Source organism: Pieris brassicae, chromosome 3 (genome assembly GCF_905147105.1).
Source record: "Pieris brassicae chromosome 3, ilPieBrab1.1, whole genome shotgun sequence".
Taxonomy (NCBI): domain Eukaryota; kingdom Metazoa; phylum Arthropoda; class Insecta; order Lepidoptera; family Pieridae; genus Pieris; species Pieris brassicae.
The window spans coordinates 9,484,500-9,508,597 of record NC_059667.1 but is presented as its reverse complement, the minus strand read 5'-3'; the positions used below and the strand labels follow the sequence as shown (position 1 = coordinate 9,508,597).

The following is a 24,098-nucleotide window of genomic DNA, read 5'->3' as shown; positions in this document are numbered from 1 at the left end:
GTCTATTTTTATTAACTTTACTTAGATGAAGATGTTTCATGGCTTATAGGGCTTCAGATCTAATTAATTTGATAATTATTAACCTCAAAACATTAGTACGAGGCAGGAAAATACGATTGAAATAATATAGCCTGACGGCTGACAGTGCTGGGTGCTATATTTAGTCTGTGGTACCAGTTATAATTTTAAAAGAAGACTGTCAAAGAATTTTTATTCTATGCTTTTGCTTGCTTTTCTATTGTATAATGTCTATTCTCTATCCATATTTCAGGCGCCTAGTCGTCTATACAGTATAGTGAGTATACTTATCCCTTAAAATTTTAAACTACTTAGACGTGATAATTTGAAAAGTGTTTATAGCAAGTATATTTATCAAATATATAATATCTTATTTGGTAATTTAAAGTATTACATACAACAATAAGGAGAAAATAATTATTTATTTCAGAAATATGTTCAGCTAACCTTGTAACCTTACGTAAGGTATATTCAAAATGGGAAATAAAGTATCGGCAGAAGCTGTAAACATATCATCTCCCGTTCAAAATGGAAATCCACCACCTGAATGCCCTATGCATAATAAGGCGGAAAAACCAAAAAGCACAGATGCACGGCCATCGGAATGTCCTGTTCAACATGATAACAGCATTAATCCATATAACATGGTATGTTTCATGTAGATGTAGTTACATCACATTACACAATTTTATATATACTAGAATTAAGATATGGTGGTGTAGAATGTAGTTATAAAATTCATTGAATCTCTAACAAAAATGGTAAAAATATGCTTTGCATGCATATTACTTCAATGAGAATTTAAAACATTGCCAACAATACACACAATTACCTAACTTTACACATTTTGATCGTCAAATTTTTTATTTTGTTGTATTAAAGATGCCACCAGCAAACCAACAGCCTGCTCCTGACCAACCATTTCAACTTCCAACTCAAAGACAAGTATCAACTATTCCTCGTGCCATGCCTGATGGGTCAACAGAATTTTGGGTATATCCCAGTCAACAGATGTTTTGGAATGCAATGCTACGAAAAGGTTGGCGCTGGAAAGATGAAGACATAAAACCAAAAGATATGGATGACATAATTAAAATACACAATGCCAACAATGAGCAAGTAATAAAAATATTAATAATGCAATATTTTTGTTTGAAATTCATCATAATTGTTCATTAATTAACACATTTTGGTTTTAGGCTTGGCAAGAAGTCTTAAAATGGGAAGCATTACATGCTAAAGAGTGTGGGCATCCTCGACTTAAGAGTTTTGGTGGTAAAGCCACTCAGTATAGCCCTAGAGCCCAAATGAGGTCACTGTTAGGGTAAGTTATTATACTTTTCATTCATGGCAGTAAAATATTGATTATAGTTATATCTATGATAGATATGAAAGTCATTGTAATTTTTTACAGCTACGAATTGCCTTTTGATCGCCATGATTGGATTGTCGACAGGTGTGGAAAAGATGTACGATACATTATTGATTATTATGATGGTGGAGAAGTAGACAATAAGTATCAGTTTGCCCTGTTAGATGTGAGGCCAGCAATGGATTCTTTTGAGAATGTGTGGGATAGGATGAAGGTTACATACATGAGATACCGCTTTGAGTTTTTGGGAAATAAAGAAAATCCTAAATTAACTAATTGAATCTGATAAGTGTTACTATACTAATTAGAATAGGCATTTGAGTACCTAAAATTGTTATGCATTATATGTTTGGGACTTAATTAAATTCCATCTAATTAACAATTATTAGCTTAAAGTATTATGTTCTTCCCAACACATTAACTCTTTTAGAGCCAAGGACCGCCATTGAGCTTCTCTCACTAGTTTTGAAAAATGTCAGCATCTCAATAATGCTCCTTTTAACAGTAAACATATAGTATTCAATTTCTGTATTTTTATATCTTCTGAAGTGAATGTAGAAAAATTATGAATATTGGTGTATAATAAGAGAAATGATGATTTTTTTCACATAAATTATATATAAAAATGCACATTTTTTACCATATATTTTTGAAATCTATGGCACTAAAAGGGGTTAATAATCATTGTTAACTGGTAAAAGTTATAAAATGTGGAGTTGTTCATTCGACAAAATTGTCACTGCAGTGACTCTTTGTGATTTTTTATTGTAATTTATTGCTTCTCTAACACTTTACCTACCTTTAAAAAAATTAAGTCTTAAATAATTTGATGACAAAAAACTACATTACCATTATCAACTAGTTGACATGTCTTGATCAGTAAGATTATATTGAGCACATTTGTCTAAAATTTAAATGCCACAATTATTGCTAAAATTAGCCTACTAATTACAACATTTTTATGTCCTTCATAGTGTATTTAATTCATAAACCGAAAGTTAGGTAGTGATTTTGTAGGTTCACCTTAGAGAGAGTTACACTAAATTAATTTCGGAAAGTGTTAAATGTTTCCATAAATAAAATGTAAAGGTTTGATTGTTGTTTTATTCAATGGTTTTTAGTGCTACTTTACCTTGCATGGTTACGTAGTATTATATATAGCTATGTAATTTGTAGTGTAATATATATTTTCCAAAACTTAAAAATAGTCATAAACATGTTGTGGCTTTTATTATTCAAGGATTTAAATAAAGCATAAATATCATAAATTTAATTATCAATATTAAGAACAGAATGGCTTGCAGTTACTCCCTTACATTCATTCTTAAATATTTCAACTTGCTGTTCAATATATGCTTCAAAGTTATTGTGTGGACAATTTGACAACACTTTAAATTTTGGCTTTCCCTTAGAGCTGTGATATACAGAGCGGAGTGTTAAAACTGGAGGCTTTTCTGGAAAATTTGCATCTGTAAATAATAACCATATTTTTCCAAAAATATCTCCAATGTTGAGAAATATGGAAGAAATATAGTATGAACTAGCTTCAGTTCACAGGCACTCCCATGTTAAGATTAAAAACATGTTCAGTAAGCATGAGAGTTGAATACAAGCTGGTCCTCTCGGTCAACTGACCTTTGTTTTGTACCACCTATTTAAGTGGTTTTGTTTTTTGAAAATAATGTTTTGTGATTAACAATGTAAGCTCATAAAAGATTATTGGTGTTACTGGAATTCTATATTAACCTATACTGCTTAATTTATGTTATAAACCCATTGATGAACTAGGTGAGTTTTAATTACTTTGACACATTTCTGGACAATAAGTTAGCATAGTTATATTATTATTATCTATGCTTATCTAATAAAATAAAATAAAAATAAAATACCAATATCAATCTGCAGTATCCAATGAAAATCATTTGTTTGAAACAGCAATGCCGCACTTGTCCCATCATGCTCTAATATTGCACCTTCATACTTAATTATTAATTGAGCTAACAATTCACGTTTAACTCTGTCATTGTTTATTATATCCTGAATCTGTATAATTGTAAAATAATATTTTAAATTGTGTTCTCTCGATTATTTCATCTCATAGGATTGCCTAGTGTGATATAATGTCTAAATTTACAATGTATTTTTCTTTCTCACAAAACATTTTGTTTATTATGAGCAAATGCACAGGTACTGAAATAAATAACATCAAATTACCTTATTATTTAAAAGATTGGTGACCATTGGTACATAATCCATAAGCACACCACTTTGATGCATCCTAAAAATATGTTGGAAATTATATAGTAAATAATTTTAAACTATATATATAAAAATATATTTATTATAATACTTACAGGGGTAATGTAATGTTTCCAAGAACTTTAGACAGAAAGGGTGAAAGAATCAGCTCCGCATTTGTAGAATTTGGATATCTTACTAGTAGTAGTGCTGTATCTATACCAGGATTTATGTCTAGACTGAAAATTTTAGAGTAATTATTCATTTAAAATAATGAAAGGTCAGATTTAGAGTCAAGACTTAGTATTTCAATTGCAACTAATTTTTAACATACAGGAGTTGTATAGCAGTTAATCCAAGTTCACAACATTGATTTTTATTAGAAATACTTAATAATAAATGCAGAAATAATATTTATAATAGTGTAATAACATTGAACATTAAATAAGGTCAACCAACCTTTCATTGAATAATTCAGGTAACTTTGTTGTATTAATTTTTAGTTTGATTAGAAACTCTACAATGTGTGCACCCACCCATACTTCCACATCTTCTTCAGTAGTTAATGCATTGCCTAGTAAAGCACTGTATTCAAAAGCTGCTCGAGAACTATCATCTTCATTTAGCTTCCTAACCTGTTGTATATAAGAAAAAGTAATAAAGAGAATCAAATTTTAGTAATGAAGAATTACTACAGCAAACATACCTGGTAAATTTTATACAAATTAATAAGTTCAGATATAACTCCACATAAAGCTTTTGGGTCACTTGAATTCCATTGACAAAGACTTGGAACCTCCTTATTTAAAAATTCTTCATCAGCATTTGAGAGAAAATTATCATCATCAAACCTAAAATCTGGGGCAAACCATGGAGTTGAGGAATCAAATATAACCTCCCACTTTAATTTCTTTGAACAATAAGGTAGCACTAAACGAAGCTGTGTTTCAACTGAATCTGTACCTCCAGATATTCTCTCTAAATCAATTTTTGTCTTACATAGTCCTGAAAAGCATTTCTACATTAGATACATCTACTAGTTAATAAATTGTGAAAGACAGTTTCATTCATTGATTGTAAAACATAGGTACCAAGCTTTAAATCCTGATAAATACTTTGAATATATGGTCGAAAAACAGGCGAGATATCGCTTAAGATGCTAAAATTGTCTGACATTATAATTTATATAATAATAAAGAATTATAAAAATTTATAATTTACAGTAACTTAGACGTTAAAATCATATTAGACTACAACATTGAACTGATGAATGATGATTTTAATTTATATATACAGTTATTTGTCTAGTATGAGAAGACAATAAAGCCGTTTAATAAAAAAATATGGTTCGTACTTTAATTAAAGAACAAGAATTTATTTGAAGACTGAAGTTTTTTTTTTTTTCTTTTTGACCAAGGCGTAGGCTGTAGGCTTTCGACCATACCGCCTAGTCTTTCGTAGAATTATTCAACTAAGTGATTCGTGAGTCAAGTCTTGCTATATCACAGATAAGTAAACCAGTGAACTATAATCTTGATACGCAAAATAAACGTCGATACGCAATAACTATGGAAAATGGAGATAATTTAAAATATCCAGATCTGTGCCTATCCTTATGTCAATTTTCATATCACTAGTTGAAAGTTGAAACTGTGTTGAAGCTTTATAATTACTTTTTCACTTAGTCTTTCAAAATAAATAGAATATTCATTAAAATCACAAATTAAATATCACTAACTAGACTTTAGAGACAATCAACAAATATTAGATTTTTTAATAGTACATTATAATCATTATTCTAAGGTTCACAGAATAATATGAAAGACATGAATTCTACAATCGCTAGCAATATTTCTGAGATAGCAAAATTAGCAAGAAAGTTTAATTGTTTTTATTTAGCGGGTTTGTATTATTTTATAACTTAAGAAGATTTTGTCACCAGTTTATTAATTAATTTTTATTTGATATAGGTCTACATCAAGGTACTTGTAAACCATTCTTAGTGGGTGGTCATCAAGTTGGATTGATTCGTCCTGATATATTAAAACATTTGGAGAGATTTCCTGAGGTAATTCATTCTAAATTAAAAAAATACGCTACAGAAAGTGCAAAGATATACCTTTTAAGCATTTGCTCATTGTATGTAGTGTTATGTTACATTAAAGGTTTTTCGAGTTACTGGAAAGTATGTAGAATTAAACCCGGCATTTAGGGATTATAAAGAACGATCGTCAAGAATTGCGGCGGTGTTACAATCTTTAAAGAAGGAAGATGAAATATGTGCTCTCAAGGGTTGGAGAGATGAGGTTAGAATATTTTTTTTATTAATGCTACCAAAATAGTGTGTGAGAGAGAGAGAGTTCTTATTTTTTAATCCAAATAAAGCCTTCATCTTTTTTAATTAAAATAAATGTTGAAATTAACTTTTTCATGTGATGCATCTATTAAAATCTCTCTAGGTTTCTTTCTCTGTTCTATTTCTAACAATTAAGTTTTTGTTGTCCTCAGTGTTTTGAAGTGAGCACTCCATTCTATCATGAAAGTCTTATGGAGATGGACAGAAGCGCCATATGTCTTTTTGGCATTAGGAATTATGGTGTTAGCATAAATGGATACCTTTTCCACCCCATAAAAGGACTATGTATTTGGCTTCAACAGCGAAGTTTTACCAAACAAACTTGGCCAGGTATATCTTTTTAATTAGACACAATATTTCTAAGAATGAATCAGGAGATTATTATTATATTAAATAATTTTCCATAAGTGCAATGGGAAATTATTGTAGTGGAATTTTAGTTTATTATTATAAAATTCAATTAAGCTCCATCTACTATATTTTATTTGAATTCAAATTAGTCTATAAATTTGGTAAATTAAAAAATATCAAAAATCTTCTACCTCATAATAATAATATCTAAATTACATTTTGAGCTTGTTTATATGTAAGGACTATTTGTGTAGGCAAATGGGACTGCTTTGTGAGTGGTGGATTAGCAGTTGGTTATGGTATAATGGAGACTGCTATCAAGGAAGTTGCTGAAGAAGCATCAGTAGTTGGTGATTTAGCAAAAAAACTAGTTCCAGCTGGTTGTGTCAGGTATGTTGATAATGTTATCTTGAATTATGTGTCAATTCATTCTTATGGTCGTAATATTTTTAATGAATGTGCATAATTGCTGGATCAGGGAGTGCTAATTAAAAAAAAAACAATATTTAATATCCACTTAACAATGTTATATTTAATGCTGTGTGAAAGTGAGTGTCTGCATGTGGCCTTAACTCTTGGGTATCAAACACCAATTAATGAAATAAAGTTAAATGTGTTTTAAATCTTTTACATTTCTATGTAAAAGATTGTATGCCATTACAGCAATGTATACTTAGTTATCCAGTACACATTCTAGGTAGGAAAAGTATATTGTTTTGTAAACACCTAAAGGTATAATGCAATCAATACTCATACCTATGCAATATACATAAACAACTTTATTAAATTGGTCAGGCTGTTTTGAAGCCATACATATGACACAATACACTTTTTCGAATTCAAATTACATTGTACATTTATTTGAGTGTGGGGTAAGGTGAGTGAGCTTAATAAAAACAATAAAATATTTCAGCTTTTACTTTGAGAGTGAGAGAGGGTTGTTTCCAAACACAGAGTATGTATATGACCTGGAACTTCCACAAGACTTTAAGCCTGAAAATGCTGATGGGGAGGTTGAAACCTTTGAATTGTTAACAGCTGAAGAATGTGTACAAAGGGCTTTAACAACTCAGTTCAAAACAACTAGTGCACCTGTGTTGTTGGACTTTCTCATTAGACGGGGATTTATCAACCCTGAAAATGGTATGTTCAATTTTGTTTCTAGAAGATTTTATAATTGCCAATTTTTTTTAATCTCTGTCAATACATGCATTTTGATCTATCGCTGTGCAAGGTACATATTAATGCATTTAAAAATTAAAATCCATAGAAGTAGATTTCTTAATACATTGGACATAAACCTTTTTAACAGACCAGAACATCAATTTAATTAATAATAAATACAGTTTGTAGAACAAGGGCAGTGGTAGTGTGGGAACTAGCATCAGATAAATTTTGTGACAACCATATTTTGTTATAAATGATGATTATTGTTATTAGACAATATTTAATAATAATGTTTAAAGCAGTTTTAATTGAATACATTATTTCTTACAATGGGAAAGGTAATTGTTATTTTTATGTTATTAATCATGACATCTTTAATGTATATGTCGCAGCCGGCTAGCTTTATTAGCTGTTTAATTAACAGCCTAGTCTCTTTACTAAACAGCGCTGTTCAACTAGCTGCCTGAATGATGTTCTAATAGCTTGTTCTGCACTAATAGCTTGAAAATTGGATCATTTCAATGGATAAGTCTTGTTCTTCAATTATTTCTTTAGCTTGTATAAGTCGGTCAGAGCCTCTTGTCTAGGGCAACATACGCGCCGAGAGTTATAAATTATGCGTAAACATTCACGCGATGGGGTCCGTAGCGAGCGGCACGTTGTCTGGTTCTCACACACTGTATTTGTAATCGGTCTCTGTCACTCCGAAATGTGTCATTAAATTACACATTAGAAATGGTGATTTACGTAGTTTTGTTCGGTCTTTTTGACTTTTTAAATTATAACATTTATTTCTGAAGGCATATTTGACATAAACTATCTTTATAAAACAACATTACGAAATATTATCAGTGAGTACACTAAACGATAACAAAATTTGAAACATGGTTTCCTCAATTCCTGGATTAAGTTCAAATTTTCTTTGCTTATGTATAAAAAATGTAATTTCGGTGTTATTTCACTTTCTTTGGACACATTATATATATATATATATTTATGATTTTTTAAGAACCTAATTATCGGCATATCATCGAGTTACTCCACGTCCCCTTGCAAACAATCTACAAATGGCCTCAAACGGACATTGTGACCAATGGAGATGGAGAAACTCTACAACGCTAAATTTAGTACAAAAATTGGTATTACAGGCCCATTTTGATAATATCTGAGATGTAAAAAATCGAGATGTAGTATTGTGAATCATCAAATGACGCAGACATACAAAAGACATTATTTTGATGATTCCAAAACTAGATTTGGGTTTTGTCACAGTTTGTAACATGGGCTTCATGTTTGGCGTATCCGTTTTATCTCTGATTATTTCGTCTTCCATGTTTTATCGGCTTTTTTGTATTTTGCGGAATCTTATCTTTCTGATAAAGTTTCCACTTGATATAATTTAGAACAAGTTTGCACTATGACGAAAATGCAGTTTTTAAAAAGATCTTAATTCTAAAAAGTTATAATCTGGGTTTTTACAGTTTGCTTGGCATATATAATTTTTTTCATAGATTTGCCTTCAATTAGTCATATTTCTACAGATAGCTTGGTCTTTGATTTTTTTTGTATAATTTTGTTTTTTGTCTGATCCATTTTCGTAGGTTAACTAATGCTTAATATGTTCAGTTAAACATTTTTGACATACATTAGATTATTTCCATTTGTTTGCTTGATCATGACATATACAATAAGATCTATATTCTAATTTTGGAGCCTAATGACTCTAAATATATTCCATTTGAAAATATCGTTAAAAGACATCTGGAAGAGGTTAGAATGCACATTTAAATAATGAAACATCTGTTCATGTCTATTGCTTTTAATTGGTTAAAACACGCTACGGACCAATGACAGCTAGACCAATCACAATCAAGCGACATGATCACTCATTTCGTTTACAGTTCACACAGTGACAGGTAAGATCGAGCAACCGAATTGAAATATAGTTTTGATAGTTTAGCTAGGGACATTTAATTTCTGTGATACTTTACCGATTTGGTATAAGCGATATTAGTTGGTAATTTATAGGACGTGTGCGATTGGAATTTCTAATTACAAAAATATGTAGGACTAGGATTGATTTCATGATGCAAACTTAGCAAACAAAATTTGACGTGAAAGTACATTTGACGTTAAGTCCTTTGAATCGCGATTGTAAAATGAGTATGTTAATTGAAATATAATATTAGAAGCAACCTAGATTTATGCTGTATATTATTTGCTAATTAAATTGTATTGAAGATTGTATTATTTTAGTGTATTCAATAGCGAGCATGTAACTCTAGTCAGTAAAATGTTCAAAGACCGAAACATTTTTTATTGTTTTCATATTGTATTCAAACTTGTTTATAAAATTTTGAATTGTATTTTTGGATTTATAAAATTCCTAGTACGCCTAAAATATTTCAAAGTCTAGTTACAAGAGGTATGTAGTAATAAAAATAGTTTAATTTAATATGGCGTAGTAAAAGGAAATTGTTTCGAAATGTTAATTGTCTTTAATAGCGTATAATGTGTCAAAATAGAATTGTCATATGAATGAACCATACATTTTAGTAATAATTATTTTCAAATGAGAAAACAATTTTGTATTATTTCAAATATATTTTAAAATTTAGGCAAAGGTAAAATTTACGTATCAATCGAGATGACATGCCACGACGCGGGTAAAGAGTTTAAAAACCATTGTATTAAGCCTAGTTGTAGACGTTACTGTTATACTGATATCACGAGCAAAAAATATTCGATAAAATACACGTGATTACAAATAGTCGCTTTATAGGACGATGAACATTTCATTCGCTGAGTGTAATTTTTCGAATTATTTTTTGCCGTCCGCGTAAATAAAGTCGACAGTGTAGTTTCAGATAGAAAATGTACAAAGTCGCGCCTTACAGTTTTTTACATTTCTACAATTAACCATTGTTATTGGCGAGACTTTTTACCAATTTTACATGTTAATCGTTTACATTTGAGATTTTTAGGGTATGCTTTCCTAAAAGTGGATAATAAATTATAAGTCGATATTGCGTTTTATTTTTCGATGTACATTGAGGTTATGTGGGTTGTAATTTATTTCATTATGATTGAGTATTTAACACTTTAATAATTAAAGTAATTAAAACAATAAAACTGACCTTATTCTACGTGTCCACTTCAGAAATGCGTGGATATTGTCAAAAACAAGTGAACCAGATTTGGCATAACTTGACTTCCTGTGTTGGTATATATGTCGCAGTAAAGTAGTTAAATCCGAGAGTTAATTGAATCTCTAGACAGTTAATCAATTGTCGATATTTAATCAAGCATTTTGATTTAAATAAAGCAGCGTCGAAATCGTTTAACTATCTGTCTCACCGAAAGCCAGTGTGTTGATTAACACTATAACAACAACATCGACATTTTATTAACTGTCTAGAGATTCAATTAACTCTCGGATTTAACTACTTTACTGCGACAAATATACCTAATATTAGTTTTGAGAAATTTGTCACAAAACTTACAAAATTTAGCTAAAATTAATGATCCATTTCCAATATCACTTACAGGTAAACTGATAACCTGTTTTTTTTGAAGTCGGTTAAAATAGGTTCCATTAATAATTCAGAGACTAAATGCAAATATCTTTTAACGTGATGACATTATTGAAAATGTCTCGTATGCATGATTAAAAATAATTTTTAAATAATCAAATTCAACATCCGATTTCAAGTCCTTTTACTCCCGTAATTTAATAGGTAATCACCGTGACCACGCACGCTGTAAAGCACGCGAAACGTCGACACATTTTAAAATTATGTAAAATAATTATAAGTTTAAACTAATACAAATAGCTTTAATCCTGTTAAAAAATTGTATTCTTTCAATGTGTTAAAGCTATGTTAACCAAAGACAATACTAATAGGTAATTTCTAATACGAGTTTATTCCGACGCTAGAGTTAAATGTAAACAATTGATTTTAGTTGGAACATTGCACAAGTATGTTTTCTGAGAGATCCCTTTTCTAGGTTCTTAATGTATATTATAAATGTTTTGGACTAAAAATGAATTACATAGATGCCTTCACACTTCAAGATTTCAAAGGATATTCAATAAAACACAATATAAAATACATAACTTTAATTAAGGTTAGTTTTTATAGATATCATTCAAACCTATAAACCCATACATATTAAGTAGCTATAAGTTGATACTAAAGTAACTTTATTCAAAAAAAACAGTCTAATCGAAGTCGCATCATTCAACGAAAATACTCATCTCCTTATCGCAGCGTGAACAACATTTGACAGAAAAAGACAGAGTACTTCAGTTCAAGAATGCAATTGGTTGATTTTTTAATGAATATAAAAGTAAGCCTTGGGCTTAGTAATATTTTAGAATATTTTTTTTGAAAAAAGAATGCCAAATGTAATGGAAAAAGTTTGTAGGAAGAACATTTAATGTAAAATTGTTTACAAAAACGTACAAATTAGTTATTTTTCCCAATATGTATTCGAGACGTTACAAAATGACACTGTGATGAATTATATCTATTTTAATTCTTATATAAGCACACAAAAGCAATGTTATTCGACAAATATAAAAGTTATTAAGTAGTTTAAGTTTATTTGAATAAACTTAAAAAAAAAACCGCTCAAATCTCGTTTCAATGGATGTCATTTTTAAAGTTTCACATTTTGCATTCTCAACACGCGAGACGCTTGGAGTATTTAAAAACGTTAAAATGACATTGCTAGACATTTTTGACAGTTCTCAACAAATTATTACCCCAAAACTATGTAAAGCCATAAGAAAACAAATTACGTTTTGAAACTCGATTTGACGTTTGAAAATACGCGGTGTTCATAGAAAATCTAAAATAAGACAAACATTTACGATTTGTTCATTTAATTGGAACATTTAAAAATACGAATCTAATAATCGTCTCCACGTGATACAACTTCCTTGCAAGTTGGTCTTAAAAGAATTGTATGCTCAAACTGGGCTGTGTAACAGCCCTTTATGTCACAAAGGGGCGGATAGGCGTCTACTACGCCCTTATCGCACAAGTCCTTCAGAGCCATAGCATAGCGAGTGGCCCCTGCGCGTTCTAGCCACCGTTTGCAGAACGCTAATGTACTGAAATTCTTGTTTATCAAGTTCAGTAGCTGTTTCGATGATTGAAGGCTGAAAATTTAATTGTAATAAAAATAAATAGCATAACACCATCACGTCAAAATATTATTCAAATTTCGTCTAATAATTTATTCTACATAAACGTACTTTAGGTTACTAATGTTTTGAATGATTTAGATATTCTAACTTGTGTCCCTTATCGAAATAAACATTATTATCTTTAATTAGTCTTATAGTATGTGAAGTTAAAAAAATTATATTAGCAGTCAACACTGTAATTTGGCAAAGTAAAATCTAAACAGGTGAAATTTTGTGTAAAAAAAATTTACATACCGTAAAGGCACATATTGCTGGTCAAAGTTCTTCATATAATGTGAACAGTCCATGTCATCGTGTACTTGACCACGGCCCGTGGAGCCAAACGTCTCGATCGCGTAGAACTCGTTTTCCTCCATACGCGTTGTTTCCCCACCCTTTACTATTGGGACTGTTTTACCCGCATGAATGCCTAAAAAAGTTAATTAATATAGAATGTATCTGGTAGAAAGACTACTTTGAGAGCAAATACTTAAGTACAATTAGGAAATACATAGGAAAAAAAAGTAACTGTTTGTCCAAAATGGGCTGTATATAACTGTAAATAACTGCCCTTGACATCACTAAGGGGTAGATAGGCATCAATACTCCGTTAGTACTGGTGTGTTCTAACCATCACACTTTAAGAAAAACAATATTTACTAAGACTATTTTATTATAAATTACATACATGAGCAAAGCGAGTTAAGAAAAAAAACGGGAAAAAAAATTAATCGAAGAAGGCTTACGGTATGGTCCAATAGAGTGACCATTGAGGTTCCGGATTGGCTTCACCTGGTAAATCTGTCCATCTATTTCCACTTCATGGGACTCCATGACCTGAACAAAAATTCAATTACATGATATATGGATTAAGGAACATTTCAGACATATTAAACATATCCAATCAAGGCAATATTTTCAAATCTGATTTAGTTATATAAAACTGCTATTTTACAATATATTGAGAACTAATTGTGAGAAAATTAAAAATGAAAGTAAGAGTATAAAATATTTTTTATGGAAACAAATAAATAATTTAAAGGTTTGATTCTGACAATAAGTGACTTATTTACCTCTTGTACTGCAGCACCAACATCACACAACCGGACATCAACCCCGGAAGCCTTAATACCAGCCTCTGTTGCTTCTTGAACACCCTTCACCAAAGGATCATAACGCGGGTTGAAGTGGAGCGTGAAAGCACAATCAATGATACGTCCATTGATGTGTGTACCAAAATCTATCTTGACGACATCATCATATTCTAATACTGTGGTGTCACCTGAATTACAAATACATACATAAAACACTATCATTTTCCTACCTTAAGTTTATTAACACTTAATAATGGACCTCCAGATACTACAAGGAAAAATTATTTATTAAACAGATGCAAAGCAATAAGTCAACTTAATTTAACTTAACATTTATTAAATTATTACAACAGAAAGTTACTTTAATGTGGATAGGTGATAGCGAGGTTACTTTAAATTTTAGTTGTTCTATTATTATAACATTGGATGAACCTCATATTTCTACAATAATTAATGAAGCTTGAGGATCAATGGTGCGGAGATTGTAGAATAAGATAAAATATAAAGGATATAGAAAATATATACTTATATGTGTATTGTTTTAATGTTTCAATGTTTTACAATACAACTAACATTTATAATATACATATGCAAATTTATTTGAATAAATATTTAAATTGAATATACATTCTTACCAGTGTTAGGAGTGTAATGAGCAGCACAGTGATTACGGCTACAACCAGTAGGGAAAGCCAGCCCTGCTTTCAATCCATCTTCACCAATCAGACGTCGGGCAGATGATTCCAACTCTTCACATATTTCAATCATAGTCATACCTGGTTTAATCCATTCACGCATGTGCTTGCGAGTCTACAATATTTAAGTAAATAGTAAGATGACTGTTTGTTTCAGAAAAACATCGATTTGTTAATATTTAAAATTGTTATTTTAAGATCATGTATGAAACTTTCAGATTATGCATTAATAAGTATAAGTAGTAAGCTGATTATTTATTTTTATTATATAACATTGAAAGAAGAAGAATTAAAATGAAGAATCACACATCTTCACAGGACATTCACTTTTTATAAGTTAGCTGGTATAGATTATACAATAGTATAAAACAATAGTTTTAAATCATTTTAAAGGAAGTCACATGAGGTAGTTAGAGAAAATGAACTTTTGTCTGAAAGGAATACTTAAAATATCAACCCAAATTAAAGTGATCATTACTTATTTTTATTTGTTGCACAAACCTGCCTATGTGCTTCAGCAGCATGTCTTATCTCTTGATAGATATCTTGATGCATCCTATCCAATGCTCTCTTCTCTTCACTTGAGAATCTTTCTTTAGCAGTTCTCTCATCGATACCTTCAGCAGGACCATGGTCCATTATCTGGCCCTCAGGGAAGTTTCCTAAGTTAAATAAATAATACTTAAACCACCTAAGTTTGTTTAAAACAAGACAGACTAGGGAGTGTAATATATTTATTTAAAACTTTACTTCCTACCCATTCCAGTGTTTAAAATATAAAAAATAGAGATACAAAATTTTTAATACACTTCAAAATTTGCAATAAGTTTGAAACATCCTCAATGTTACTTTGTACCACTCATTACAGTTTCTTAATGCACCGTTTTTCATATTTTGTTTATCATGCAAAAAAGTACTAGTTTTATTTTAAATATAATTAAACCTTACCGTCAGGGAAGAGCTCAGCAATAGGAATTGTAGGTGGGTTAGTTTGTGACTTAATGCCACTTTTATTTTTGTTCTTATTTTTCTTTTTCTTCTTTTTGTCTTCACCTTCACCAGCATTGTTTTCAACCGGCGCCACATTGTTTTTTTCTGACACTATTTCAGTACCATTTTCTCCAGTTACATCAGTAGGTTGAGCTGAAAGCATTAGTTAATGTATAAAACATATCGAATCACCAAATACGTTTATATGTTCCTGAAATTAACTCGAAATCATCATCGTAAACATAAATTACGTTTTAACCAAATGCTACTACACGATAAGCCTCGGACTACAACTTGTGAAGATTTAAGCATCAATAAGAATTTGTTATTCTATTGAATGTAATATACTTAAATTTGTAACCTAACCTGTCTTCTTCTTCTTTTTTTTCTTTTTCTTTTTTTTAGCGGGGTCCTTGGTATCAGATTCCTCTACACCGTCAACTTCCTCTTCCTCCTCGTTATCTAACACTTGTTCAGTTTCTTCTATAGTTTTAACGCAAGCCATGATTCTACAATTTTAGAAACTTAATCTAGCAATAATAATCACTTATCACAATTCACAGCTCACATGCGTTGTGCATTTTTGATTTTTTTTACTTGAAGTTTCAAACTCGTGCTTTTAGTTGAGTCAATTGTCATAAATTATTACCAGCTCAGAAAATTTTGAAATTACTATTTAAAAACGGGGAACAATAAATATAACAATGAAATAATGCTGAGCGCTCCTCTTTAGTGTTTCAATTATTGTAATACTGAGTACGGCACACAAGGATTAGTCTTTTAACGCATTATAATATAATAAAGATTGTTAACTTAGACAAGATTTTTTGCACTCTAAATAGCAATAAATTATAATATTTTTAATGGATATTTTTGGAGAGCTTGTAGAGCACGTGAACGCAAGTGAATCTGTGAATATGATTGATAGTTTTACTTTGTAAGTGAAATACACCTATGCTGCCTTGTGGTTGCTTTATATATAATAATTAAGGATGCATCCGATACCGATCCTTGCACCGATATATCGCCGATACTTCGTGTTTGATCTAGTTCGTTGCGAACGAGGCACGGACTATCTATGCCCCTCTCACCCGCTTTGCCCCGTGTATTCCATTTCGCTTGACACTTTAGTTAGCTTTAAAGTTTAAACTGCTATCGCGACTGCTAGTATTAAATTAAATAAAATACAGAATTACAAAAAAAAATTCAATGTTAATTTTAATTATTAACAGTTATTTATATTATTAATCTTAATTCTTAATTTAAATAACTAAACCTTTAATTTTATTCAATGTTTGTGGCTGTTTATATTTTTAAATTAAAATTTAAAACTTTAACCAACCTTGATAAATTTTACTTTAATTTAATTTTAATTCAATAAGCGCTGGTATCGGTATCGGTGATATTTCTATAAGAGTATCGTCAAAATGGCGTATCGATGCATGCCTAATAATAATAATACAAGACGAATTCTCATTTTTTTAATATTACATTATTACATAATATAGACCAAGACTTTATATTCGTTTTGGAACTAAATTTTTTTAACAAATTGTTTTTCTGTTTCTTTCAAATAGTCGCCCACAACACAGAGAATCCTAGTGTGGGGTCAGTGCACTTTACTGTATCTAAATATCCTGTATATTGTGTATAATAAAGTTTTCCTTTCTTCTTTAAATAATTTTTTATAGCCCTTTGTAATGCCGAAAGACGCGATCATTGAAACAACCTGACCTTGTTGGCGTGCTACGTGCTTTGTGCTCTAAGCACACACTTTCTCTAGTTTTATACAGGCTACAGAGGCCCGTGCGCAATCATGTCGTTTGATTTGCCACTCGAAAGCTAATTTTCGAAACGATTTTTCTAAACCCTTACACAGGAGCGTGATATTATGATTGCAGGTTAAAACTAAAACCTTGGCGATTTTGTTTTTCCTTTTAAGAGTGACAGAGAGTTTATTGCCAGTTCTTCTCTTCCGTTCTACGCACTTGATTTGAGAACTGGCAGTTAATGTAAAATTAGAACCATTTCATATACATTTCTGTTTTTGCCGTTCATAAGTGTACATTGTGTTACCTATATGAATTAGCCTCCAAAAAGCTTGATGTGCTCAGCAAGGCGAGACGGTACTTCACTCCGGGCCACCGCTATGTGAAACCAGCTGCCCACTGAAGTATTTCCGAACCAATTCGACTTGGGGTCCTTCAAGAAAAGAGCGTACAAATTCTTAAAAGGCCGGCAACGCACTCGCGAGCCCTCTGGCATTGAGAGTGTCCATGGGCGGCGGTATCACTTAACATCAGGTGAGCCTCCTGCCCGTTTGCCCCCTATTTTATAAAAATAAAAAAAGATTTTGAATTTGAATCCCTATTGGAGTTTATAATCTAAAGTATCACGTTCTTATCGACAAATCCTATTTCAGTTGTAAATAAAACTTTATGTATGTCATTTGATTATTCTAAGCAAACGTATCTTTCAATTTGAACTATTCCGGTAAGCTACGTGTTTTTCTATGATATAGCGCTATATATAAGTATTTTTTTGAGTTTGAAATTTGGATATATCAAATTAAGGGTTTATTATTAATCAATCAACAGGGAATTTAACTGCACTAAAAATACACAAATACCACGGACTAAAACACGTATAAAACACTATCACTGTTCACTTTAACTAACGCGCGCTGAACGCGTTCACAGTACTTGGTCACTTGTCCTCACTATTCGCATGTATATCTCTACGATCTTAATGTCTCGGAATCGCACTGAAAACTGAATTCACTGGTCGGTCTTTCGGTCTGCTAGGAATATATCCCTGGGAATAATCGTGAACGACATTCGAGCACTTTCTGGGCTGGATAGGTACTGAGTGCTCTATCCTTATCACAATTCTAAAACATACAGCCTGGAAAACGTTTCAGCCTCCTGAAAACAAATGTAATTTTATGTACATTCTAATTATCTGGTGTGTAACACAGCCTCTCTTGAAACGGTTTAAATCACGTCTGTAAGTTGCAGAAAAAGCACTTGAAACTGATTGAATCCAGTCATCCAGTCAACTATTGAATATTTTTTTTACTTTATTGAACAAATGCTTTGCTAGCTAGGTAAATTCATCGTTGCCTCAATACAATTTAATATGAGAAAGCCCGATTAATTGTTATTGTAAACATACGACTCCTACTATGATCGAAATTAGAATATTATATAGAATAAGTAAAACAAATAATAATATTTCATTTCACAACTTTCTTATTAGCCTGATACTGTATTGACTATCATATAATAATACTAAAATTAAGTTCAAACTAATTTACTTGGTTTAAGAAATGACTACAAAGTCATAGATCAAATGCAGAATGGTTCCCGTTTTTTTTGTATCCTGTTGTAACTTCAATATTTTTATTGATAACTTGAATATCGCCATTTAAGATATAATAATTAACTGACGCTGACATCGTCCAATTTATAAAATGCAAAAGGCTCATGTGCTTGAGACGTGTACACTGAACCGGACATCAGAACCCCAGGTTGTAACTAAACTCAGAGCCTGGTGGCAAGAAAAAACCCGATAGACTGACGTTGCCTTGGCGGGATGGAGTTGGCAAGGACCTCAAAACAATCGAAGTTGGACGCAAGAAACACTAAATAAATTGAGATAGCGAAATATGCTGGATGATGATGAATTATCTGACATTATAATGGGTTATGACCAGCTACGCCACAAAAGAGAGTTTGTCTTTGTCAGTGTACTTATTTAGGATACTTCTACTTAGGTCGGGCCCATAATCTGGATGTTATGCAGAGACTGGGTCTACGGGTTACAGCTGAGGCGGAAGTCTCAACTTTTGGATGTACCGCACGCACTCTCCAATTTGGCTCGCCAGGCGCCACTGAAAAAAAAAATTGTTTGTGCATTGAGTTCTGAGTTGTGGCTGAGTTTACAAGCGATGCTTGTTATAGATATTATTGGTTCTAATATCAAAGAATATATATTTATTAAATATACTTTAATTGTAGGAGCACCTTGCTTGAGCTTGATACACAAATTGATATGAGATATAATTTCACGGCTAATAAAAATCATAACGTGATGGGCATTATGTTTATACAAAGATTTCTATAGTCCGTTACATTTTATACAATGTAAACGGATTCTGTAGGAATTTAGTAACAAAGCTCAGCTTTTATCTCGGCTTATTGCGAGGTTACGGCCGGATACTAATTGATTACACTCGAAATGTAGTAAAACTTTTAGTTTATTGCATAAAAGGAATTGTGATGGTTAGTTTATGTTACATGGTAACATACTTCGGTACATTATATCTATTGTCTTTGATACAAATATTATCTGTAGATCAGTTAATATTCATCTAATGTGCTGTGTCATTGAGCGTAGATATTGTTGGTTTTTGATTTCTGTATGTAGTTAGTTATTTAATTATTTCCAACACACAAATATACATTATTCACAATATTCTTCACATGCATAGTAATAATAATAATTAAAAATGAATAAATAGAAAATAGAAACAAATTTAAAAAGTTTGGTCCCTGTGGCAATGTACCTTTAGTGCTGTCAGCATTAAGTTGAGCGAGGAAAGTACCTGAGATCACCGGTACTGTCTACCAGGCACTAACTTAACTCTTTAATTAGCGCCTGTGCATTACCCAAACGTTTCTTGTCCAAATGAAACAAAATCAAGATTGAAGGAACAATTTAAATTTGAGCCGTTTATTTTTATTTTAGCAATGTATTATAATGAAAATATAATATCTATTATAAAACAGCGGATGACCTTGTGGTATACCGAATTGTGATTCGAACGATGACCGATCAAACTCCGTACATCATTGCAGTTTCCTTCCATGGGCGAAGTTACAATTTCCCCTGTAGGTGTTTAGGTCGTGCATGGGTATGACGTAAAAAAATATGTATTACGCATGCCTTATAATAGGTAAAAGCACAGATGCTTTGAGACCCCTTATGGGGTTGTATCGTCACTGGAACATTCATATGTAACAGACTTAATATATACTAAGTTACTAAGAGGCTATTTTGGTTTTAATACCGTTGTATGTAAATTGGTTATTAGGGGCAACACTCATTCTAAAAATAATTATATTCTATATTATCTATATCCCCCAACCTATTATATTCATTCTGTGGTTGTGTATAAAAGATGTCTGAACCATGACCGCATCGCACGGACACGCTTGCTTTATCACGCAATCTTACATATCGTTCTCCCTAGGGCTATCGATTTACTAAAGCTTTATGGAAAACCCAATAAAAGACATGAATGAAACGATATTTAATTTTTTTTAATAATGCAAAATTAAGAAAGCACTTTTTAAACGGATTGAAGTTATGTATTATTATTATTATAAACTCATAATTATTTACATAATTTTAAATTTAAATTTTTTCCGACGTTCCGCGTGCTTTACAGCGTATTACCGTGACCACGCACAATACGTTTAAAAAGTGTTTTCTTAACGTGTAAAAGCCGTGTAACGTGTAACAAAAGACATTACTATAATGCAAAATTTCAATGAATGTATCAATAAAAAATATTTATTGAATAAACTATACAATTTTAAGATAAATATCATAAAATATTCAACCAATTCGACTTAGGGCAACACACTTGTGAGCCTTCTGGCAACGTGTATCCATGGGCGGCGGTATCACTTAACATCAGGTCAGTTTCCTGCCCCTTTGCTCCTGTTACGAATATATATATGTAGAAACTATCATTGAAATAAATTCAATTAGTCAGTAAAATAAAATTTACAGAACATTAATGTCTTAGAGGAAATTTCTTTCAACAAATAAAAAGCTATCAGACAACTATATCCTCTGTCTACGAGGTGTTGAATTTTCACGCGATTTTCCGCGCCAGTCGCTCCCGTCGCGTCTTGAAGTACGGATGTGTAGCTTCGTAGCAGGTCTACGTTGAACCTAACTACGAACTCGTAGCGTGACCTCCTATAATTTACAATAACAAAGCTATTGTTACTATATCGTAGTTACTGGTTAGTATCCGCTACATACTTCTACTGTGAATGTTTGGTTAAGTGATTCGAATAGTGTATAAAATTTCAAGTTATATCGAGAGACTTCAGTGGTTGACTCGATTTAGTTCTGTCGAAAGCCCTCTTAGTATGGTCTACATTTAAAGTTTTTTGGTAAGTGTATTAATAGTGATATGATTATGTTATCTGTTGTTAGATAACGTTTATCAATTAATTTTTTTTCTTTATTTAATGCAACGAAAATAATACCTTGGTATATAAAATTATTCACAAAAGGTTCATTAAATAGAAAAACAAAGTTAATATAAAAGGCATGACATAAATCCAAATATTTTTTAGATTGACAGAAATAAACCCCTACGTAAATAACGGAAATGGACGAATAACAATGGTATAGGGTTTCTTGAACATGTTGTTATTTTTATATCAGATTTCGAGAATTACAGGAATTCACGGTTTGCGCTACATGTTTTATTGACCAATTAATTTCCTAGAGATTTTTAATGTTACTAACTCTACTTTATAAAAGAAACAAATAGGTTTATTGGTTTTCAGTTGTTGTTCATTGATATTTCACAAAAATAAATTTTAATTAAAAATCACTTTGTAAAACTTGAGGTCGTAGGTTCTTTCTATGTGCGCATTTAAAATTCGCTCGAACGGTGAAGGAATACATCGTGAGGAACGGTTTCCTTGCCTTAGATCCGCGTGCGTCAGGCATAGAAGGCTGATCACCTGCTTGCCTATTAGATTAACAAATAATCATGAAACAGATACCGAAACCTGAGGCCCAGACCTGAAAAGGTTGTAGCGTTTTTTTATAAACCAAATAGTAATTAATTATGCATAGTAATAAATTATATTAATTAGTACACCTACTTAGACTGTATTTGGATGAAAATTGTCGAGAATAGGATTCTTGCATGTAGCGTCGATGTTTGTATGGGGTGTTTGCGTATAAAACACGCAATACAATAATTATAATTTAAAGTTATCTAAATCATTGGTCTTTGTATAAAGTTTTAAATCTATTCGACGTCGAATTGTTAAACTGTGTTCAGTTTATATTTCCACCAAAATTATTTATTTTATCAGTTACATTAATTAACAATCAGTTACAGAATTTACAATTTTCTTAACCTAGATAGTAATTATAAAAATAATTAACTAACTTTTAAAAATAATTTATTTATTAACTTCACGGCCTAAGAGTTCACTCCAAAGAGAATGATTGTGAGAAGAAATACTTATAATTGAGATGGCTCCAAAATGCCTGGAACATTGACGGAGGCAAGATAGCGACGTATAATGTCATTGAGCGTGGCGTTGCGAGAATAACGACCTGCCCTCTTTGTCAATGGAGGCCATGGTGCCCAAGTCTACTTACTTCAGAACGTACTTTTTCTGACAACAATAATAATAAATATATAATTATAAAAAATCCATTACGAAATACGAATTGTTAATAACGTATAGTGAAAGACCTTTATCAATCTTCTCTTACTTTTCGGTTAGTTAATTCTCTACTCTAAGTAACCATGAATTCCTAATTAACAACTCCAAATTCCACTGTTTGAATGTATTAATCGAAAATCGGTCGGGAAAGCGACCACAGGAAATAAGAAAGGGAAATAAAAAAAATTGGAGAAGGATTTAACCCTAAAAAGGGCCATACAATACTCTAGTATTCTCCACAATCAATCAATCAACAATATACTCCGCAAAAAAATTTTTTTTTGTATAAGTTGTAAGAATTTAAATAACTTAAATTCTAACAACGTATAATAACATTTTTGTATGGATTGATAAAGCTCTAATAATAATATTAATACATAATACAGATTTACAACATGAGTTATAAGTGAGAACAAGTAGATAGCATAATTCATAAGCAACCAAGCTCGACAAATGGAATGAGCCGACTTAAGGAAATTGTGTGGAGTTCCGCTGTCGAATGGCCACTTTACAAACTATACCTCGTATTCCAATATATTGAAACCTACCTCTTATATGTATTTGCAGAGGATCTGACAGTCTTAATTCCCTTTTATATTGCTACTTATTTGTTTGTTTATAAAGTAATCAATGTGTGAGTGTTGGTTTGTATTACATATTCAACGTTTAGTCTTATTAATTAATTAATTTTGATCAATATAATAATATATAAACTTAGTTCATTTTGGTTCTGTGTTTATAATTAATTTGATAAAGGATTTCATGCAGGATTACAGAGAATACTTTACGTCTTGTTGAGTATATAACAACACCATCAATAGATGACGAAATGAAAACATATTCAGCCTATGACAAGGCCTCAGATATCTATATCTGTTTCTAGAGTATTTTCTTAATAGACGAGTGAGAATCAGACTTCAGTGTCTGACACACGCCGTCGTTTTTTAGGTCTAAGTCATACCGATTCTCATGCTGTTTTTCCTCACCGTACCAGCTAGTGTTAATGAAGCACAGATAATGAGAACGAGCCCATTACATAGCTGGGGTTTGATAGCACGACCTTAGGGTTGAAGGCACACACTCACGCCACTCAGCCTATAAAGCTCTTTATTTCCTATGCCTTAAAAATA

General features: G+C 31.4%; 4 protein-coding genes across 10 annotated transcripts; 2 read left to right on the top strand and 2 right to left on the bottom strand.

Moving 5' to 3' along the window:
- Window positions 1-47: 47 nt before the first annotated feature.
- Window positions 48-2,483, top strand: LOC123707823 (holocytochrome c-type synthase). 4 transcript variants are annotated; one of them, XM_045658178.1, is made up of 5 exons: window positions 48-295; window positions 449-665; window positions 901-1,137; window positions 1,218-1,342; window positions 1,475-2,483. In XM_045658178.1, exons 2-5 carry the CDS (start codon window positions 495-497, stop codon window positions 1,668-1,670), a joined length of 729 nt encoding a protein of 242 aa, XP_045514134.1. In that variant the 5' UTR covers window positions 48-295; window positions 449-494; the 3' UTR covers window positions 1,671-2,483. The 4 variants fall into 4 exon arrangements, with proteins under 4 accessions (XP_045514134.1, XP_045514131.1, XP_045514132.1 ...); XM_045658175.1 differs by having other exon boundaries at window positions 189-295; window positions 1,433-2,483; XM_045658176.1 differs by having other exon boundaries at window positions 253-363; window positions 1,433-2,483.
- Window positions 2,484-2,645: 162 nt separating this feature from the next.
- LOC123707820 (BRISC and BRCA1-A complex member 2-like) lies at window positions 2,646-4,850 on the bottom strand. 4 transcript variants are annotated; one of them, XM_045658169.1, is made up of 7 exons: window positions 4,720-4,850; window positions 4,335-4,633; window positions 4,088-4,263; window positions 3,745-3,867; window positions 3,605-3,668; window positions 3,280-3,433; window positions 2,646-2,859 (listed from the first exon to the last, which is right to left on the bottom strand). In XM_045658169.1, exons 1-7 carry the CDS (start codon window positions 4,802-4,804, stop codon window positions 2,660-2,662), a joined length of 1,101 nt encoding a protein of 366 aa, XP_045514125.1. In that variant the 5' UTR covers window positions 4,805-4,850; the 3' UTR covers window positions 2,646-2,659. The 4 variants fall into 4 exon arrangements, with proteins under 4 accessions (XP_045514125.1, XP_045514126.1, XP_045514128.1 ...); XM_045658170.1 differs by having other exon boundaries at window positions 2,646-2,844; XM_045658172.1 differs by lacking the exon at window positions 3,280-3,433 and having other exon boundaries at window positions 2,646-2,844.
- A 410-nt stretch (window positions 4,851-5,260) lies between these two features.
- On the top strand, window positions 5,261-10,526 carry LOC123707822 (uncharacterized protein YJR142W). Its single transcript, XM_045658173.1, has 7 exons — window positions 5,261-5,530; window positions 5,599-5,696; window positions 5,794-5,934; window positions 6,137-6,314; window positions 6,590-6,725; window positions 7,249-7,478; window positions 8,512-10,526. The coding sequence occupies exons 1-7, from the start codon at window positions 5,446-5,448 to the stop codon at window positions 8,622-8,624; spliced, it is 981 nt and encodes a 326-aa protein (XP_045514129.1). The 5' UTR covers window positions 5,261-5,445; the 3' UTR covers window positions 8,625-10,526.
- Window positions 10,527-11,609: 1,083 nt separating this feature from the next.
- On the bottom strand, window positions 11,610-16,081 carry LOC123707377 (methionine aminopeptidase 2). The gene is made up of 8 exons (XM_045657386.1): window positions 15,842-16,081; window positions 15,434-15,628; window positions 14,987-15,147; window positions 14,426-14,600; window positions 13,770-13,978; window positions 13,443-13,533; window positions 12,952-13,126; window positions 11,610-12,669 (listed from the first exon to the last, which is right to left on the bottom strand). The coding sequence occupies exons 1-8, from the start codon at window positions 15,978-15,980 to the stop codon at window positions 12,417-12,419; spliced, it is 1,398 nt and encodes a 465-aa protein (XP_045513342.1). The 5' UTR covers window positions 15,981-16,081; the 3' UTR covers window positions 11,610-12,416.
- Between the last annotated feature and the right edge of the window lie 8,017 nt (window positions 16,082-24,098).

What these genes read in the sequence shown, in the direction of transcription:
- LOC123707822 (XM_045658173.1), top strand. Translation starts at nt 5,446, where the DNA reads ATGAAAGACATGAATTCTACAATCGCTAGCAATATTTCTGAGATAGCA. An exon ending in TAATTGTTTTTATTTAGCGG is followed by an intron (nt 5,531 to 5,598) that starts GTTTGTATTATT and finishes TATTTGATATAG; the next exon opens with GTCTACATCAAGGTACTTGT. An exon ending in ATTTGGAGAGATTTCCTGAG is followed by an intron (nt 5,697 to 5,793) that starts GTAATTCATTCT and finishes GTTACATTAAAG; the next exon opens with GTTTTTCGAGTTACTGGAAA.
- LOC123707823 (XM_045658175.1), top strand. Translation starts at nt 495, where the DNA reads ATGGGAAATAAAGTATCGGCAGAAGCTGTAAACATATCATCTCCCGTT. An exon ending in GCATTAATCCATATAACATG is followed by an intron (nt 666 to 900) that starts GTATGTTTCATG and finishes GTTGTATTAAAG; the next exon opens with ATGCCACCAGCAAACCAACA. An exon ending in ACAATGCCAACAATGAGCAA is followed by an intron (nt 1,138 to 1,217) that starts GTAATAAAAATA and finishes TTTTGGTTTTAG; the next exon opens with GCTTGGCAAGAAGTCTTAAA.
- LOC123707820 (XM_045658169.1), bottom strand. Translation starts at nt 4,804, where the DNA reads ATGTCAGACAATTTTAGCATCTTAAGCGATATCTCGCCTGTTTTTCGA. An exon ending in TTATCAGGATTTAAAGCTTG is followed by an intron (nt 4,634 to 4,719) that starts GTACCTATGTTT and finishes AATGCTTTTCAG; the next exon opens with GACTATGTAAGACAAAAATT. An exon ending in GGAAACATTACATTACCCCT is followed by an intron (nt 3,669 to 3,744) that starts GTAAGTATTATA and finishes ACATATTTTTAG; the next exon opens with GATGCATCAAAGTGGTGTGC.
- LOC123707377 (XM_045657386.1), bottom strand. Translation starts at nt 15,980, where the DNA reads ATGGCTTGCGTTAAAACTATAGAAGAAACTGAACAAGTGTTAGATAAC. An exon ending in TCACTCTATTGGACCATACC is followed by an intron (nt 13,127 to 13,442) that starts GTAAGCCTTCTT and finishes TAACTTTTTTAG; the next exon opens with GCATTCATGCGGGTAAAACA. An exon ending in CAGCAATATGTGCCTTTACG is followed by an intron (nt 12,670 to 12,951) that starts GTATGTAAATTT and finishes TTAAATTTTCAG; the next exon opens with CCTTCAATCATCGAAACAGC.